The sequence below is a fragment of the Danio aesculapii genome, chromosome 5, assembly GCF_903798145.1.
Source record: "Danio aesculapii chromosome 5, fDanAes4.1, whole genome shotgun sequence".
In the NCBI taxonomy this organism is placed as follows: domain Eukaryota; kingdom Metazoa; phylum Chordata; class Actinopteri; order Cypriniformes; family Danionidae; genus Danio; species Danio aesculapii.
In genome coordinates, this window is record NC_079439.1 from 50,087,935 (window position 1) to 50,109,181 (window position 21,247).

The following is a 21,247-nucleotide window of genomic DNA, read 5'->3' on the forward strand; positions in this document are numbered from 1 at the left end:
TAGGTGTGGATTTTTGATGTTGCCGGTGGAGATGGTCGTCTGCTGAGACAAAGGATGGGTCACAGCGCCCCGCCAACAAAAATTCGCCACTATGATCAAAGTGGTTTGAACATTCTTAGCGCAGGTAATTTCAAAGCAGATACATTATGAAGATTACAATATTCAATCAATGAATGAACTGCTTGATGTGATTTCAAGTTAAATTAGTTCAATTCGAAGTTTGTTTGGAATTTGCTTTAAGAATTCAAGAATTCGCTTCAATACAGCTTGCAATTGTGAACTTTTTAGAAAAGACATCGACGTTTACTATAAATGAAAGCAACACTACAGTTTTTGTCAATGGATGCACGATATATTGGCAGCCATATCATTATCGGCAGATAAATGCTATTTTTAACGTCATCGTTAATGATCCAATGTCAAAATTAGGCTGATATTATTAAGCTGATAGATTACATAATTGTACAGAACCGCCTAGCTCGCGGAAGCGTGGGTCGAACTTGTTCAGACTTGTCCAGTGCACTACAACAAAGTTTTGCTCCCATGGTTTATTCCTTCAAAGTTCATCCTTTCTTTGTGTGGTTTTGTTGTGCGTTAATAACTCAGTAAGTAACCATATGCTTTATCATTGTAGATATGTTAGATAGAATGTCATTGTGTATTTTGGTTTAAATCGCCTCAGGAAAAAATTAATGTGTAAACAATAGCAGCGATGCACACGTGCTAAACAACTCGTTGGGTTGTTTGTAATCTAACATTAATTTAATTATTTGTCATTATCAACGCATTGATTGCCATGTCTTATTGATGTAAGATTGTATTCAGTTTGATCGGGATATTTATAAGGATTATAATGAGACCTAGCACATGATGTCTATTTCAATGTGGTGATGTCATTGGCTCATGAACATTTCCTGCTTGTTATCATATTATTTCATAAGTGTAACAAGAAGCACTTCAATCAACTTAATGTTAAAACAGTTATCATAAACAGGGTTTTTGTGGGGTCTTAAAAAGTCTTATAATGTCTTAAATCTCAAAATCCTAATTTTAGGCCTTAAAAATTTTTTAATTTACGGAAATATTGTGTTGCAGGTCTTAAATATTTTTTGGACAGGTCTTAATTTTTCTTTGTTCATGTATTGCTACTCAATCTGGCCAAAACCCATACAATCACCAACAATAAATCTTAAAACTTGAAACTTTTACTTTAAACAGTGATTTTTTTTTTTAACTATCATATTGGTTTAATTATTTTCCTTACAGTAACATTTGTTTAAAAGTTCTCTATGTATTTACTGCTGAGGACATCGACCTTTCGTTTATTATAGTTTTTAAAACTTTTAAAACATTTGTTAGTTTTTTTTATTTTAAAGAAAGTTTATATTGTAAAAAAGTGTATGGATACAGGTAGAGCTTGCTTGTTTGTTTTTACGCAATATTTAAAATATTTTGCTAAAAAAAAATCTAAAATATTAAAAATGTTTTTTTATTATTCTGTTATTAAATGTATTAAATTATAAAACATTTTTGATTGGGCAAAAAAATCTTTTCCATCTGGGCCATTTGAAAAATTCCTTAGCCTTTAGCCCTTTATGAGTCTAAAATTTAATTCATAATGGTTTTAAAAAATGTCTTTAAAAGTCTTAAATTTAACTCTGAAACCTGCAGAAACCCTAATAAAATTATTTATCAATATGTGGCTCTTTTTGGATTCTCAGAAGCTATAGGAATTAAAAACGTAAAGTAGGAAATACGTTGGGACCATTGTTTTTGTTTACATCCATTAAAAAGGTCTATAACCACGCACACACATAGTGACTAGTGAGCCATCAGAGCCTTTAAAGCAGCAGGGGAGAGGTGCGCCAGTCATTGAATCCACCATAGGGGTTCTCAACCCTCCGCCACATTCTGTCTTTATATTAAGCACTGTGTTTGTCAAAAAGTCATCCATGCCCAATGCTCAGGTGTTGTATCAAAATTTCAAGGACAAATCTGACTCTGCTTTGTGTGCACGTGCATCACACAGCGCCTGCAGTTAAACTCTCAAATTCACAGCGGTTCATCATAAACCTTTCATCGATCATTTTTTCCGCAGTTGACAGCAAGAACAAACAGAAGTGTTGTCTGACTGACAAGCTGCAGCTATACGTGTTCAAAAGAATCTAAAACGCCTAATGGGATGAATTTATGCCACATTTTCTAAAGTAAATCATACAACCTGTATTTAGCTTTTCGCTTGTACGATCGCTCTAAACTGTCAAAATACCTTGAAAAACGCCTTTTCGAACATTACTTATGTACATTACTGTAACACGTTTAATTCAAGAACATTTGCGCTGGTTTCAGTTCTTAGTTCTTTCATTTTCATTTTACTTAAAATATATTTATTTTACTTGTTTGTTAATTAAGTCCCATTTTGTTATATGAAATTTATTTTTGGCATGCTAATTTATGTAAAATCATGAATACAATAATAATAATAATAATAATACATTTTATTCAATAATACGTTTTATTTATAACACACTTTTCTAAGACCCAAAGCGCTTACAAGACAATAAAAAAACAACAAAGCACAATAAAACAATAAAATATACAGTAAGAATAAAAGAGATATCACAAATTAAAAACAGTCCTAAAAAGATGAGTTTTAAGTAGCTTCTTAAAACGGTCCAAGGAACCAGCATTCCTAATGTTTGTGGGAAGAGCATTTCAGAGTTTGCAACAAGGCTGAAACAGTGTAGGACCTGAGGCAGTGCATAGACAGTGAGAGGCAGAAGAAATAGATATCAAGTCACAAATGTAACCTGGAGCAGAACCATGAACCGCTTTGTGTTAAAATCAATGTTTTGAAAGCAATACGAGACTTAACGGGCAGCCAGTGAAGCGGTTGGAATACAGGATTAATGTGAGACCTAGATGATGTATGTGTCAACACAAGCGCAGAATAATTTTGGCTGTATTGTAAAATCTTGAGAATTAGCTGGCAACCCTCCGAACAGAAAATTGCCAAAATCCATACGAGACGTGATGAAAGCATGGACAAGTATTTCAGCATCAGGCCCTGAGAGGAAAGGACGTATGCGGGCTATAATATAGGTCTATATAATCACCTTGCAATTTTAAAAGGATTGTTTTTTTTTTGCTCTGAGTAGGCTATTCAGTTCAATATTTTATGACGTTTTAAAAAAAAATAAAATCAGTTGTTCACTGTATAAAAATATAGCATTTTTATTTTTATCGGCTATAGCATATTGGTTATCTGCCTCCAAATCTGTTTGATACTGTAAAGCTGTTTATATAAATAAACAATAACATGACTTGGGTGTTGCGGAGTATTGCGGAGATATTGCAAACATCCACATCAAGTGTGTTTGGGCATAATGGGCTTTCTTCTTGTAATAGGTCAAGATGGAACTTTGCAGTCATTTTCGACCGTTCATGAAAGGTTTAACAAGAGTTTGGGGCATGGTAAGAACCACTTGGCATATCCTTTTTATGTGCATGTCAAACTAAACTAATTCCTTATTTAACTAACAGCATCACAAAATAAGTACTTTTTACATTTAATGTTTCATTTTTGGCTGTTTTGATCATTGATGTCATATTGTTTATCTTTTCATAATAGTTGCGGTGTATTTCTTTTTGTAATGTTTTATTCTACCAACAGGAACCCTCAACAAGGCAAAAGCTAAAAAGAAAGGCGTGAAGTATGACACAGCAAAACTCCCATCCATCACAACGTTTGCTTCAGGTTTGATTCATTATCTCATTCTGAATTAAGTTTACTGAAGACTTTGTTGTCATTTAGGTTACGTTCACCCATACCATATATAAGGAAATGTGGCCTAAATCAGATTTTTATTTTTTGGTTATATGTGACTCAAATCTGTTTTTGTCATGACAGTATAAACAGTTCAAACCACATGGAATCTGATCTTTTCAGTTTATGATTTGTTCCACTTTCATATGTCATGTTAAATCCAGACAGATTAGGGTTGCATGATACTGGAAAATATGCAATGTTGTTGAATATTCAATAACAATATAACATTTCTCTAGAAAAATGCTTTTTTCAGATCTAGTTAATTTTAATTCAGAATAAAAGCTGTCAAGGTGCAAACATTTAGTCTTTAAAACACCATGATTTAGTGAAATCCTCAACAGATATTCAGACTCTGATTGGCTGTTGTCATTTTCTCCTCTTGTCTTGACTCCTGCCATTAGTATTTCTTTTCAGTTATGGGTTCACCTTTGGGTCGCTCCAGCCAATAGCCAAATAAGCAACTACTGGGGAGGCAGGGATGAAGATAGCAAGGCCCCATGTGATTGGTCAAATTTAGATAAACAACAAATTTTAGATTAAATTTATCACACATGCCTGCGACGCGTATATTGCATATACTATTATTGCCATAACGATGTTGTGCAGCCCTAGTACAGATGTTTTGCAATGTAAACAGTTTTGTAGGAATTCATATGACTAGGGATGCACCGATACCACTTTTTTACAAACTGATACGAGTATTTAAATTTGTGTACTCACCGATACCGAGTACTGATACTTCATAGATTTGGTTTCAATGAAGTTTATTTGTTTTTTGTTTTTTTTTTGTTTGTTTGCCTGTAGCAAGGATGAACACAAAAATCTTTAACAGAAGGCTGTTCTAAGCTAAAAATATACACTCATTGTTGATAACCCCGCGAATCCACCCCTTATCCATTAACGATAAAGCATGGACATTCAAAGGATGAGTTATCCATGTGCTGACATGCGTCCACGACTTACTCAAAGTGTGTGCAGTGTACGTTACCTTATGGAGTCACTCTCTTGGCATTCCATATTGGGACACATATAACCCTGTTATGCACGATTCTTTCATATTTACGAGTCCTGCTGTTAATCTGCTGGTCAGGTAATCAAAAAGTAGGCTACTTGATGTTTAACTATTGGTGGGCCGCGGGTAGATAAGATCAATAGACATAAATATGCAACGCATACTCTCACAATAGATAAATAGATTATAATCTCACAATGTTTAATAATAAATGATCTTATTTTTTATTAAAACAAAAGTGATTTAGCAATGCTGCGCCACTGACAAGCCAACTGCAGAGAAACAAAACAACCATTGCGGCAACCGCACTTTTTCTGAAGTTCAGCTGTTCTTTTTTTGCACTTGATTATTATGCGTTGAATGTTAAAAAATCAATAATAAATAGGCCTTCAATAGTGTATTTGTGTGTGTGTGTGTGTGTGTGTGTGTGTGTGTGTGTGTGTGTGTGTGTATTTTATCACTGCAGCTGCTCTCTTCCAAAATCGAAAGTTGCTTCGTGTGTCTGGCAATATTTCGGATTTTAATCGAATGAAAATTAATTTAGATAAGCCAATATTTAAAAATTGCACTAAAGTAACTGTGTCTGTGTCTGTCTTCCAGACATCGATACATAGACGCCACACAAGTCAAGTCGCAAAACTGAGGCTGGTACCAGCTGACAGAATAGCTGATGCTTTTGCGAAATCTGCCAAAGTACAGCACTGAAATTACCAAGCATAAATGTCTTTGAGCCAAAAAGTCTATCTGTAGGATATCTGCAAAAACTCAATCAAAGCCAATGTTATGTTGAAGTTGGGTAGCCAAATAATTATATTAATTCTAATAAAAAATAAACCAAAATAAACAATTCATTGCATTTTTCGTTTGATAAAAAATACACGGAAACGTAAAATTATTTAAGCTTACCCGCTATATACGCTGCCAATAGGCAATCCATTCAATAAATATTATTGTACTGGGTTATAATGTACATTTTACAATAAAAAGTAAATGTAGCATGTCTCGTTGTCATTTATAACATGCAATTCATAACAAAACAGAGCTGTAGGCCTATATATGCCGTGTGTAAACTTACAGGGAGGTGGTGGTCAATAGTCATACTGCGCACCACGTTATTGAACTCTGAGGGAGATTGTGTTACCTGATAGCCAATATTAACTTGAGAGATTTTATAAATAAAGGACATTTTAAAAAAGGAACAACACACAAATCGGCAACAAATAAAACTGGTCCCGTGGAGTTCAGCACTTGTCATCTTGACAGTGTATGCTGTGTAGTGTGTGTATAGTGCCCTTATGCAGCACGTGTCAACTGCCGCTGGTGAGAGAGAGTGCGTGTGAAAGCTTAAAGCCAGTATCGATATAACCAAAAGCAAGATTATATTGTTCTAAATATTCCATTTATGATACTTATCGAAATATTTTTACTTTTACATGGTGTTTATTGTTTTATTGTTTATTGTATGATCTGTATAGGCTGTCTGATCTTTACAGAAGCTGTAAACTGACACGCGCGCGGTGACCGCAATTTAGATTTTAGATTTTTTACATAATGTTCCATTACTTAAAATTTCTTTCATTTTTTTTATTTATAGTTTATATATAAATTGAGTGCTAGCTTGTTTAGCTGCAATTATTATGCAACGATCATATTTCATATTCGGTTTATTCTTCAGTAGCCTATATAGATTTGTTAATAATGTATTTTATAATCGGATTGTTCATAAGGACTAAGCTATTAATATATAATACATTAGGCTAATTAATACATTAAGACATTAAAGTCAGATAGGACAACAAATCACATCCATGTAGTGAATTGCTGTTGAGTGGTATCGGTGCGTGGTATCTGCCTTTCATGTACGATATGAGTATTTTAACCAAGAATCGACCCGATACTGGTATCTGTATTGGTACATCCCTACATGTGGCTATCACATTGTTTTCAATTAACATGTTGTTATTCTGCACTTGTATGTACTAAAGCATTCTCTTCTGTGCAGTTGGCCATTAACCCTTGAACAGTTACTACCCCAGTGTGGTCACTCTAGGCTGAAGGGATCATTCACATTGTGTGATTTCAAATGTTCAGCACGTTGCGTGATCAGTTGCTAATTCAGATCTGCTTTACCACAAGGGCTGGTGCTGAGCCAGAGAAATGTGTCATCATAGATCACAACTTATCTGTGATTTCAGTCACACCTATTTTATGTTTCAGACATTGAAATACACATTAGTACAAGCAAACCAACCATTTATAATGCGCTACTGTTGTCTGCAAAAATGGCAATACATTTTAATCGAAATTATTCCCATAATTGACACATTAGCATTGGGAAAAGCGCGAGGCACAGGAAAAAGGTGGATGTGTTATAAATAACTCAAAGCAAGAATTTTAAAGATGTAACTCTGTTTATTGTTGCTAATATTCTTGTCTACTGATGTTATTGTGTGTAGAATCGGCACGTCAGAGTGACTGGGATGGCATTATTGCATGCCACCGTGGCTTTCTTATGACAACATCATGGAACTACCAGAAGGGTTCAATGGGTGCGCACAAACTGGAGCCTGAACGATTCAACAGAAACCGTAGCCTCAATGTCCATGCAACTGTAGGTCTCAAGATATGATGCAAGTTTACATTATCATATAGCTTTATAACAGACTTCTGATCAGATTTGGTCATTTTGGTTGTCCAGGCTGTGGATATCAGCTCTTGTGGGAACTTTGCTGTGATTGCGCTGTCTTCGGGACACATCGACGTGTACAACATGCAGTCTGGTCTTCATCGAGGGCATTATGGAGAGGACAAGGGTGAGTTACCATACTGAATATCAGTGGTAATATAAATGCCAATTCTGATTTCAATGGAGTTGTTTTGTTCGTGTGCAGCACATGAAGGGCCTGTGCGTGGAGTTGCTGTGGATGCTTTAAACCAGTTGACTTTTAGTGTGGGAGCAGACCATCTTCTAAAAATCTGGAAGTTCAAATCAAAGGAGCACTTGCATACTCACAGTTTACCTGCCGCCCCGGCATCATCTCTGCTGCACAGGGACAGGTATTACACCTTGGTTTGTTTCTTTGTTTGTTTTGCGGTATTATTAGGGATTTACCGAATTATTGGTAATCCCAAATATGTGACCTTGGACTATAAAACCTTATATTTGTCTCTCTTTTTTTGTGAAATCTTATAAGTCTAATGTTCCATGGTTATGTTTTTTGCATAACCAAAAATACATTGTATGGATCAAAATGATTGATCTTTCTTTTATGCACCAAATCATTAGAATATTAAGTAAAGTTCATGTTCCAGAAAGATATTGGTCATATTTCCTACTGAAAATAAACCAAAATACAATTTCTGACTGGTAATTTGAACAACTTTAATGGCCATTTTACTCAGTATTTTATTTTGAGTTTTTTTTGAAAACCTCAGATTCCAGATTTTCAAAAATGTTTTATCTTAATCAAATATTGTCCAATCTTAACAAACTACATCAATGAAAAGCTTATTTAATCAGCGTTTAGGTTATGTATAATTCCCATTTTCTAAAAAAACAGACACTTATGACCAGTTTTGTTGTGCTGGGTCACATGTTTGGTTGAAAATAAATTCTTGAAACAGCTGAAATCATTGTGATGTTTAATTGGCTCTTCTCCAATGCTTCATGTTCACTGTATTATATTGTATAATATTACATTTCTTTTATTCTATCTTCATTCTGAAATTTAGTCTGCTCTATTTACAGTTTATGTGTGACCATCATATTTGTAGTGTGTAAGCAGTAGTCTTATTGTTTTGTATGGAGTCAATCTAGGGCCATATATACTTGCAAATAAAAGAAAGTGTTGCAAACAAAAAAATAAATAAAATAAAATAAAATAAATGTAAATCTTCAAAAATTGAAAGGCAGAAACAACATTTTTGACTAAAAAGCGAATCGAAATGAGCATTGCAATTGACTGGACAGGTTTTGTTAAGACAATGCTATAAAAAATGATTTGCAAATATATATGTGTTTTTTTTTTACTTTTATAAGTACAGTATTTTTTTTTTTTCAATGCTTGATTTATTATTTTTTTAAGTTCTTGAAGTTCTTTTTTGTTTGCAAATTTCAATTTTATTTCTCACTACGTAATTTTCCCTTTGCAGTCCTTTATTTTTGTTAGCAAAATAGATTTTTATTTCTCAAAAAAAATTTTGCTTTGTGATTTTTGGAGATTTGCATTCTTTTTTTTTACTCAATACTTCCTTTTTTTATTTGCAAAACTTTCTTTTAATTTGCAAGTATATATGGCCCTAGATTGACCCCATAGTTTTGTTACTATCCAAATCTCAGCTTTCAAATTCTGTTCATTTTATTACCAAAGCTAACAATTGTTGTCTCTGACATAAAGGCTGCATTTATACTGCAGATCTTGATGGTCAATTCCGATTTTGTGACTGTATCCGATTTATTTATTTTTTTTGATGACCTGCTTACATCATCTTTTAAAAGTGACTCGTACTGCATTTACACAGCACACGGCAAAGGCGCAATGACCAGGAAAAAAGAGCAGGCGCTGACTAACAGCTGATAATAAAGAGAGAATTTTTATTTAATTAAATTTATTTTATTTTTTTTATATTCCTGTATGTAATCTGTTCGCAGCTTTTGACAATCTGTTTTACTATAGTTTATGACAGAAAGGTTCTCATTTGGCCATCTTCTTTTGATATATAGCCTTTTTTTTTTAACCTTTAGTCATCTTAATGTAATGTTCATGGTGTGATTTATGCACGTGATGTATGCTCTAGTTTTATATTAGTTTATATTGGTTTCGTGGTGGACTTTGCGCTCTCTCGCTCTCGTTTACATGCCTAAATACCTGCGCTTTATGACAGTATAAAAGCTGTTTTAGCCCTCGTGTATGAGATTTAAGGTTTGCGACTCTGCTGAAGTTTGTTCTGAAATGAAAGCGTCAGACTTGACATCATTTGTTATGGTTTTTAATGACGCGCGACTCACATTGACAGGTGAAAATCCAATCTACCTGCTTACACTACAGACACGAGGACACAGATGCAATTCATATCGGATAAATTTTCACATATGAACAAGGCCTGAATCTCATTTGAGTATATCGGAATCCATGTGATTTGTTCCTGCTTACACTTACATGGGCCATATCCCATCTGTGCCACATGGAAGAGAAAAAAATCGGAATTGAGTCACTTGAACAGTGCAGTGTAAATGCAGCCTAAGTCACCTCAGCTCAAACAGCAGCACAGAGTGCATGACAAGTAAATGTAAATAAACATTGTGTTTTAGCTGTGGAAAGATTGTATGAAGAAAGTTTGATGCATTGTGTTACATTTACCTCAGGAAAATCATTCATTGTTCATAGGTCTTAAAAGATGTTCATGTCTTTCCAAACAGTGGGATGCTCGCCATTGCTCTAGATGTTTTTACCATTCACATTTTGGATGTGGAAACTAGGAGGATTGTCCGCAAATTCTCTGGACATCGTGGCCAGATCAATGACATGGTGTGTTTCAGTTTCACGAGGGCCTAGCTGTTCTAATTTCATTTGAGATTCACACATATCTTTGGCAGTTTTAAAGAGTTAGTTCACGCAAAAATGAAAATTCTGTTATGAATTACTGAACTTCATGACGTTCCTATCCCCTGAGACTTTTGTTCATCTTCAGAACACAAATAAAGATATTTTAGGTGAAATTGGAGAGCTTCCTTGTAGTGGAAAATGAAAAGTGAAAGTAATATGTATTAATTTAGGACAAATAACAATACTGTAATAATTGAATTATTAGCCCCCCGTTTATTTCTTTCCCCAATTTCTGTTTAACGGAGAGAAGATTTTTTCAACATATTTCTAAACATTATAGTTTTAATAACTCATTTCTAATAACTGATTTATTTTATCTTCGCCATGATGACAGTAAATAATATTTGACTAGATATTATTCAAGACACTTCTATACAGCTTAAAGTGACATTTAAAGGCTAAACAAGTTTAATTAGGTTAACTAGGCAGGTTAGGGTAATTAGGCAAGTTATTGTATAATGATGGTTTGTTCGAAAAAAATATATAGCTTAAAGGGGCTAATAATTTTGACCTTAAAATCGATTTTTTAAAAAAATTAAAAACTGCTTTTATTCTAGCCAAAATAAAACAAACAAGACTTTCTCCAGAAGAAAAAAATATTATCAGACATACTGTGAAAAATTTCTTGCTCTGTTAAAAATCATTTGGTAAATATTTAAAAAAGAAAAACAAATTCAAAGGCGAGCTAAGAATTCTGACTTAACTGTGTGTATGTATATATATATATATATATATATATATATATATATATAAATATAATAATAAACTATTAAATGATCATTAGACAATTATATAATAAAAAGATTTCTCCCTTTTTTAATAACTATATAATTTATGGGAGTCATGCTTATGCAACCTTGATATGCTGGTGATTTGATGCAACAGGAGACACTTCTCAAATATTAAAATACTTTTGTTGAGGCAAAATTTGATTAAAAAAAGCCAGTTAAACCTTGTGCCATGGAATTAAGAAATTTGATTAGTTAATTACCAAAGAGATTCTGCTCTAAAGGTACAACTAAATAGCTAATTTCTTGAGACATGAGAGTGTAAAGCCTGTACAAATAGCCCACAAAAACACAGTTCCATTTCCTTTTGCTCACATGTTGTCAGGCGCTTGCGTAATTGAATATTAATCATCATATGATGTCATTACACAGTTTTTTTTTCTCTCTCCAGCTTTCACAACACTTAAAATCACAGCCAGCAATCTGTTCATTTCACCCAGTTATTTTAATCTGATTAGTTTAAAGAACCAAATTAGCCTGAGATGAGTTATCAAGATTAAAGGATCCTGGATTTGTCAAATCATTTTAAAATGTTTAAGTGAGATAGGAAGAACTGACCTCTGAAAAGAACCAAAATATTTGTCCAAACTTTTTTGTGTGACTTAAATGGTTTAACTGTAATCATATAAAATGACTTTGTATTTTCTTCCTTGTCAGGTATTCAGGGTGCACTTTTACTTTATACAGTAACACATACTACTTTTACTATGGCAGTACCACACATTAATATTAGACTCAGGAAGAAAACACAGAATCAAAATATTCCACGTAGTAAACATGGGAGACGTAGTAGAACAAAGTCGCTTTTACTGTTTTGTTTTTGCAGTGAATAGTGATCTTGGAGCTTCATATGATTACAGTTGAACCAGTTGAGGCACATTAAAATGTTTTTGATTCCTTTTTGGAACTTTGAACATCTCGTGACCACCAAAAATCATAATTTAAACAAAGATCTCAGGGGATTTTGAGCGACACGAAGGTAAGTAATTAATAACAGAATTTTTATTTATGGGTTAACCAGCCTTAAAAAAAGCCTATTAAAGTTGATAGTTTCCATGAATTAAAACTAAACTCTTTAATCATTTACTCACCTATGTGGACTTAATCTGTTGTTAAATCAATTGACCTTTTTTTTCTGGAAATCACCAAAGACATTTTTAGTAAAATGGAACATGCAAAATTATGTAACCACTAAAAGGACTCAAAATAAGTTTTGGTCTATTGTTATAGATTTATTTGTTTATTTATTGGTCAGTATTGCAGCCTTACAAGTAAGAATGACTATTCTGTGTAAATGTTTTCTATATTGGGTTTTATGTAAGAAAATAAGCCAAACAGGTTTGCATGAAGGAGAGTAAATGTCTTTTTTCATTTTGGGGATGAATTAAGTATGCTAATGAGTGTTTATGAAGCTTTTATGCTTTTTGCCAGACATTTAGTCCAGATGGACGTTGGCTGATTACAGCATCTATGGACTGCACCATCAGAACATGGGATCTTCCATCTGGCAGGTACAAAATATAGAGGATAAAAGCTGGTAAACAGTGGGCTCTACACATAACGGATGAAATTACTGTACTTTTATATTTGTGCATGTCAGTATTTGCTTAACAAACATTGTAAAGAAAATTGACAGACCTTAATCATTTGTAGATAATCATGCACAAGTGTAAATCCCTCAACATATTTGTGAAAAAGTAACCTAACTTTATTTGAAGGCAGCAACGTTATGCTTAATTTTTTATTGGTTTAAACGTTAAGATAAAATGTGATGCATATATACTGTATTAGTAACCTAACACCAACCAAAGAACACCCACCCCACAGAGCCATAAAAATATATGCACATATGCAAAAGTAAATAAATAATAATAGTAATAAAATAAAAAGTATTTAAACAAATTCATCATTTTGTAAAATACATTGACAATGACAGTTCAACACATACATTGCAATGAAAGTGAAAAATAGATTAAAATACGTCATCATAAACATAATTCACATATTAACAGTCATTAAACACTTATACAGTATGATCACATTATTTATTATCTAAAAAAAGAAAATCTTGTCAAATGTGTGCATTTATTGTTTGATTAAGTTACTCTTTCCATTGCTATACAAGAATACATTTTCTTAATCCAGAGTGACAGAGATGGACCATGAATACTTTTCCAGTGAATGGAAATCAAGCAATTTGCATGCAATAGACACTGGTTTCCAAACTTCTGTTCATTTCTTTACCAATAGTTTTAGAGAATACACCTATTAACTCTTTCTAAAAGGATTGCAAGGGTTTATGTTGCCAAACACAATGGAAGAATGTGCCCTATAATGTTTGAAAAGTCAGACATTTCCACAAATATCCAAAATATTTCTATTAAATTTATTTAACATTTCCGGTGTGATATATGTTCTCATTATGTTCTCATATATTGGATTAGTTTTAAAACGGGCATTGATCAGTAATATTTGCGCTTGAACACACATTCTTCCCATTCATCATCTGAAAATTGACAGTCCAAGCCAGTCTTTTATGATTTGTAGATTCTTTGGAAGCATTGACAAATTTGCTACACAGCATAAAAATATTGTATTTGGCACTGAGATCTTTAACTGCAATTTCATCTAAACTGCTTTGGGCCTGTGCACTGATATGAATGAGTTTTAGATAAAATTATGTATCTAAAGATACTTTAAAAAAAAAGAGACTGAGGAATTTTCTATCTTTAAGGTTTCAAAGGTCATTAATTTATTATCTTCAAAACAATCTGATATCTTCTGTAAGCCTTTCTGAAACCACAGCTTAAAACCCATGTCTGATTTCCCTGAAACTAATAATGTGTTACCCCAAATGGGAGAGAATTTAGATAGTACCGGCATTTCTTCCAGCTAGATGTATTTTGTTTGTGTTTCTTTAAAGAATCAAAGTATAAATATATGTGTTGTCTCAAATTGCCAGTACATTTTCTTTCAATCTGTATCCCTGTAATGCAAGATGAGCCAGAAAAGCAAAAACATGCCGATCTCAGCTGGCATGCCTTAAAATACAAAATATATTTGGGAGTCGCAGCTCACTTTGTTCATAAGATGAAGAAGTGTTAAGCGAAGCCTGGAGCTTCTATTATTCCAAATAAATTTAACAAAGGCCTTCTACATGTTTGAAAAAAAGGGAGGAGACGTCAGGGGGATTGACCGAAACAAATATAGAAATTTAGTATATTCATTTTAATGGTATTCACCCTCCCAATAGTTTAGTGAGAGGAAGCGACATCCATCTGTTCAAACTTTCATTCACCCGAGTTGTTCATAGTAAATGTTTTTAATGAATGACAATGTAATTTTTTGTTTTATACTTGACGTTAAACTTAAATGTATTTTTAATTCGTTTAATACTGTTACATTTAAAGTGTTTTATGGAGAGTGGAGAACAAAAATAAACATTTTCAAAAGTTTTATTTAACTTTTATTTTGCGCAAAATTACAGTAAATTGAACAGATCATGAAAAAGCTTCAGTTTCAAACTTGTATATATTTTAATACTGTAATAGTTATTTTTTTCATTTGTGGTAACGTTTCTTCTAGTGGACACACTGATACCTAATAAAAACCCTCTTCGTTTGTCATTTGGATAATCTGACATTTTTTAAAGTTTGTTTCATAACATTTATGCCACAGGTAATACTAAGATAAGTGGTTAGTGAGATTGCATCATTGTAGTTTTACACCAAATCACCCGGAGTAGCCTTTTGCAGGAGGGAAAGACCAGGCCTGTCCAGTGACACCTTTTCCACTTTCTATATTATTTACCGGTTAGATTTTTTATGATGACCTTTTTTTTAGTTAGTCAGCCTCTGATACTTTTCAAAGTAACCAGTAAAGCCAAATTCAGAGATAATTATTATCTTTCGAAGATGTGGCCATAGTGACATTTAGTGTGTCGGATATTTTTTTGATTGTTCGAGCGGGGATTCCTCTAGCCCATGAAGTCCCCTCTGGCCCAATTAAATGATTGAATGATTTCCTCAAACACTTTCACATCCTTCCACTTTCTCTTGCTTTCTTTCATAGTTTGGTCGACTGTTTCCTGGTAGAAGCAGCAGCCGTGAGTGTCAGTTTGTCCCCTACCGGGAACTTCCTGGCCTCGTCGCACGTTGACGGCCTCAGTGTTTACTTATGGTAAGAGATTGCAATGCAGATACAGTCTCTGTGAACTCTTGTTTTCAATTGATTCTTTTACACACATGAGATTAGAGTGGTGAACTTGGTGGTAAACTTTTAGCACCGTTGTCTCGTCGTTTAGCTAGATTGAACTTTGAAAAGCAATTGTAGGTTATGAGTTCATGAGGCTGCAGAATGAACGCTGAGGAATATTTGACTAGCTACTAATTTATTATTTTTTCAGTTATTAATGGTATTATATTTGAACAGATCTAGCTTCAGTTAGTTGCTTGGTCAGTATCATTAGCATGCTATACAAACTGACATGAATAACATTCAATCTGTTGTTATTCATACAATTTGGACAGTTCATTTCTGTTTCTAATAACAACTTTGTTTACATAATCACACAGTGACATAACATGCAGGTCGTTATATTACATTATTAAAGCACCTACTAATTTTATGAAAATGTTTTATATGTCTAAAACATTTAAAGTGTATAAACTAGTCTTTGTCGACTCAAATTCCTACATTAACCGAGAGAAACCATACAAACTTTAATTTTGCTTCCAGCATGTGCTCATCAGTTCAGAGTCAGAACTGTTTCTTCACAGGGGTCTTTAAAAGTATTGAAAGTTGATAAATCAAATATGAGAAAATGAAGGCCGTTAAAAGGTATTAAAATCTTAATGGCGTTTTTACAAGGTCTTACATTTTTTGTTCAAGTGTTGTCCAATGTGTTTGACTCCAAAAAAGCATAACTATATTTATTTTTCTCCTAATATTAACATCTGCGTGCTCGATTAGTTCTGGCCTCTGTCCAGGTCATGTCACGTAATTTGCAACAAACACGGGAAGGTTGCGTGACGCTCTCCACATGTAGCGAAACCATAGACTGAAACAGACGTCAAAAAGGTAATATGTAATTTTGAGTACTTCTGCTTGGAGGAAAAACAAGTTTAAACAGTGGCTAAAGCCTGTTGCTGAAAACAAGCACGTAATTTATTCTCTCAAGCTTTGTTTCTTGCGAGCTTATCTGAGTTCTGGTGCAAGGTTGTGTTCCATTAATTAATTTAACTATAACTGTTTATCAAGTTTGATACTGATTAGAACTTGAAGTGGTGATGAGGTCTTGAAATATTCTGAGAAGGTCTTTAAAAAGTCTTAAAAAGGTATTGAAATTATCTTTAGGATTCCTGCATATACCCTGCTTCAGTTCAGTCAGGAACAAATGAAATGCTGAATGAATTTGCAAATGAGCAGAGTCACAGGATCATAAACACCAGAATATTGGCTAGTTTCTAATCATGGTGACTGTAAGGGTGGGCTAAAGTGAGTTTTCAGAGAACATTTCAGATGGATCAGTCCGTTTTTTTTGGAATATCATAAAATTTTGACGTTGAAATTCAGGGATTTTTTGTTTGTTTGTTTGTTTGTTTTTGGGCCCAAGTCATGGAATATCAGGAATTAGTTTTTTGTTGCTTTAAATTTTATTTTCCAAATATAAAAATATTTTTTTATATACTGACTTTATGCTGTGCTGTTTCATGTCTATTGTTATGGTTAGGCTATTATTAGCACTATTTTATTCCTTTTACACTCATCAGCTGGTAATGCCTTTTAGGGTTGCACGGTTTACCAGTAATATGGTAGTATCGTGATGCTATGCCTCCAAAATATTGACGGTGCCACTGCAGTTTGTAAACAGTAGTATCGTCATTAACGGTCTATCTACAATAAATAATGTTGCATGTGGAAAAGTCACTAAAATGTTTGTGCAACAATAGACCATTTTATTTGAATAGTCTGTGAAGCCCTTTAAGGTTGCAAAACTGTTGAATTTGCACCTTTAATGGTAGCCTATTGCACGTTTTGACATCTGAATCAGTTCATTTTTTTCCTGTTAATATCCAGGGTGGTCAAGGTACAATCTTGATTAAAGTATTCCATTTAAATCCTTTTAAACCATTCAAGCTGCATTAGATGAAAGAGAACGTAATTCAGCATAAATCGCAGATTTCTTCATCAAGCCTTCATGCATCTCAGCGTGCATTACCAATCACACTTCCCTTTTAAATCATTTCATGCAGTAGTAATTTGTACAATTGAAAGTCTTAAAGAACGCAAACAGTTCAGCAGCAGTAGGATTATTGGGAGATGCAATTGGGCTCGCTTAAAAATTACAGAATTTTTCTCACAGAAAGAAATCAAGATTTATGTTAAATGGTATGGTTTATGGTTATGGAATCATATGTTTTCAATGTAGCAGCACACTGATACACCGACTTTTATGAGGAGAAAGTCCGCTTCCGATTTCAATTTTAAAAGATGGAGTTTGATGAACTGGATGAGCCTGTTCGACTGTCAGTGAATGGCAAATGAAAACGTCCATACCTCAAAACTCTGCATTTATAAGAAAAAGAAAACATACTGTAAAGTGGGAAGTGTAGCATACGTTCATAACGGGGTTTTTTTCGCAGCGACGCTACTTTGAATGAGTCAGATTTACAATACATTCAATGGCAAATGCGTTTCACAAAAAAGGAAATTAAGATGTCATTCTTTTATTCCACATGGATGCTATGAGGGTAAACAAGAGAAGAGACCAAGACCTTGAGTATAGTGAGGATGAACGAATGACAGCTTCTAAAAGTGTCTGAGAGACATCCCCTTTTAGCCCAGTAGGCCTCTACTGTACCTTGTGTTTTATTTGCTATTGTATTTTTATTTGCAAATGAATTTGCTATACATTATTTATATAATGTCATACTACCCATACGCCTGATGAGCTTTTTATATTAACGGAAAATGGACAGATATTGATGTTTCACAATATTTTTACACTACATTATTTGAATCTAGCAAGCTTAGCGCACAATGTTAACATTGCTCTACTTACATTAAATCTAAATCCCAAATATCAGAAATAACAAAAGATTGTTAAGATTTAATTAATGTCAGTTTTAATGTTATTGATTAATGCACTTACTTTACAGATTTCATTCATTTTCCTTCTTAGTCCTTAGTCTTAGTCCCTGGTTTCCACCACAGTGGAATGAACCGCCACTTACTTGACTAATTTATGTATTTTTAATTTTAGGTGGTTTGTGTAATGTATTTTATGTTTGGTAAAATAATTTCTAATTGCATCTTTAGTGATTTTCAACTAAATACTGAATTGTCTAAAGTGACATTTATGAAAAAAAGTTATTTTACTTACTAGCTAATAACCGTATCATTATCTATAAGATGAAACTTCTGAACCTAATTATAGGAGACTGATAGAAATTGCTCATTTACAAAAAAAAAAAAAAAAAGAGATCTGATGGATTTAGAGAATTTTGCATCTGAACTCTTCAACTATAACTAGGGTTACCAGAGGGGAAGTAAATTAACATCACAAGTACATTATTGGTAGAACTATATTTTAATATATATATTGTCTAAGACTAGGTTCAGTAAATCTTGAATCTTGTTTTTGATGCAGGGACCATTAAAAGGTTAATAGTATAATGGTTTGATGTTCCGAGCATAGCTTTAAAGTCATGATTCAAAATGTGAATTTGTACTGGCGCTTTTCCAGGTCCAACAACACGCTGTGCAGTTTGGTGTCATTGCGCCCTCTACCTGCAGACTATGAGCCAACCGTGATCATGCTGCCTGGCATTTGCCCAAACAAAGGTGCTATCGCATTACCATATTTATTACAATTAAAAAATTATTTAGTTTGTGGCTAAAACCTCCTTGGTTGTGTGCTTGTGAACAGATACAGAAGAGGAGGATGTCTTTGATGCTGACAGCTCTGAGATGGCAGAGTACATTTCTCCAGCACAGTTAGATGAACATCTGGTCACTCTCTCACTGCTTCCTGACTCACGCTGGAAGAACCTGCTGCATCTCGACATCATCAAGGTCTGTGCTTGTAAAAACAAGAAAACAGGGGTCTGTGTTCGCAGTACAATGTGTGGTGTGTTTGAAATAATAATAAAAAATTATAATATTAAAAACAAATCTTCATCTGCAGAAAAAGAACAAACCCAAAGAGCCTCCAAAAGTGCCCAAAGCAGCACCCTTCTTTATTCCCACCATTCCAGGGCTGGTGCCCCAGTTTTCTCTTCCCAGCACACCTTCAGAAGCCCAGGTAAAAAAGAAAACTCGGTCTCCCTCTCTCTTTTTTATGATTTTTATATTTATTTATATATATATATATATATATATATATATATATATATATATATATATATATATATATATATATATATATACATATATATACATATATATATACACATACATACAAATGATGTTTAACAGGGCAAGGAAATTTTCACAGTATGTCTGATAATGTTTTTTCTTCTGGAGAAAGTATTGTTTGTTTTATTTCAGCCAGAATAAAAGCAGTTTTTAACTTTTTCAAAACCATTTTAAGATCAAAATTATTAGCCTCTTTAAGCTATATTTTTTCCGATGGTCTATAGAACAAACCATCGTTATACAATAACTTGCGTAATTACCCTAACCTGCTTAGTTAACCTAATTAACCTAGTTAAGCCTTTAAATGTCACTTTAAGCTGTATAGAAGTGTCTTGAAAAATATCTAGTCAAATATTATTTACTGTCATCATGGCAAAGATAAAATAAATCAGTTATTAGAGATGAGTTATTAAAACTATTATGTTAAGAAATGTGTTGAAAAAAAATCTTTTCTCCGTTAAACCGAAATTGGGGAAAAAAATAAACAGGGGGGCTAATAATTCTGACTTCAACTGTATATAGTAGTGGTGTGACGGATCACAAATCTCACAGTTTGGATCACACTACTGTTTTTCTGTGAGTCACGGATTGGACCATTTTTCAGATCAGTAAAAAAGGGAGTAGACAAATGTCATATAAAGAAATATAACATCTTGTACAACATATCATATTTATTTTAAAGCAATGATTCAACAATTCACACATGAAACTTCATGTTTCGTTATAGGTGTAATATAAACATAAATTATTAGTCATCCTGTGAAATAATGATTTTTTTATACATATTTTTATGTATATATATATATATATATATATATATATATATATATATATATATATATATATATATATATATAAATAAATATAAATAAAAAAAAAAAGTTAAATATACATTTCCTACTTTTACTCTGGGGAAAGTCGAATGTCTTTTAGTTTGTAAAAACTGCTAACGTCAGTATTGTTAGCCCACTTAAGAAAAATATTTTGTACTACATTTTTTTATACTGTTGTCCAATGACTTTTCACCTAACTTTTTTAGTTCAAATATTAAATAAAATTTTAAAAACCGGTATTATCAAGTAAAACTTAATAAAAACAATTAGTTGAAATTTAGTTGTTTGTGTGTGTTGTTTTCTTTGCAAGGCTCATTTTTATCCTTCTATTCCAAAAGATGTTCGAGGACCAAACTCTTATTTAAATGGATATAACTGTTTAATAAAACTGTTTTGTTTAAATCCACCATAATGTATTTGCTTTTTACACTGAGAAATGAATGTAAATATTTTGAGAGATGATGTACTCAATTCATGCTGAGCATAATGTGTATGTTTATTTATGTGTATTTATTTTTAGTTTATTTATGTATTTAAAGCCATAACTTCATGACATTTTTTTCTGTCTTTTCAGTCTAAAGTTGTCAACTTAGGAGTATTGGCACAGAAGTCCAACTTCTACAATGAGCTTGAGAATGCTTTAGAGAGCGACTCCTGTAAGTGCCTTATGTGGTTCTTTAAAGTGCTCCTGTGATGTGAAGGATCACAGCATCGATCATGTTTTTATTTTTTCTTGATAGATGAAGAGCCGGTAAAGCTGT

At 33.1% G+C, this 21,247-nt stretch overlaps 1 protein-coding gene across 1 annotated transcript in view; it reads left to right on the forward strand.

The window, feature by feature from the left end:
* The window catches only part of wdr36 (WD repeat domain 36), a 42,157-nt gene that overhangs the window by 16,085 nt on the left and 4,825 nt on the right, over nt 1-21,247 (forward strand). The window contains exons 9-22 of the mRNA XM_056458406.1: nt 4-124; nt 3,409-3,474; nt 3,674-3,757; nt 7,298-7,452; nt 7,540-7,654; nt 7,733-7,898; nt 10,261-10,369; nt 12,667-12,746; nt 15,307-15,414; nt 18,983-19,080; nt 19,166-19,311; nt 19,424-19,540; nt 21,061-21,142; nt 21,227-21,247. The exon at nt 21,227-21,247 is cut by the window's right edge and continues 167 nt beyond it. Of these exons, the coding sequence (XP_056314381.1) occupies nt 4-124; nt 3,409-3,474; nt 3,674-3,757; nt 7,298-7,452; nt 7,540-7,654; nt 7,733-7,898; nt 10,261-10,369; nt 12,667-12,746; nt 15,307-15,414; nt 18,983-19,080; nt 19,166-19,311; nt 19,424-19,540; nt 21,061-21,142; nt 21,227-21,247 (1,468 nt within the window). The remainder of the gene's footprint in view (nt 1-3; nt 125-3,408; nt 3,475-3,673; nt 3,758-7,297; nt 7,453-7,539; nt 7,655-7,732; nt 7,899-10,260; nt 10,370-12,666; nt 12,747-15,306; nt 15,415-18,982; nt 19,081-19,165; nt 19,312-19,423; nt 19,541-21,060; nt 21,143-21,226) is intronic.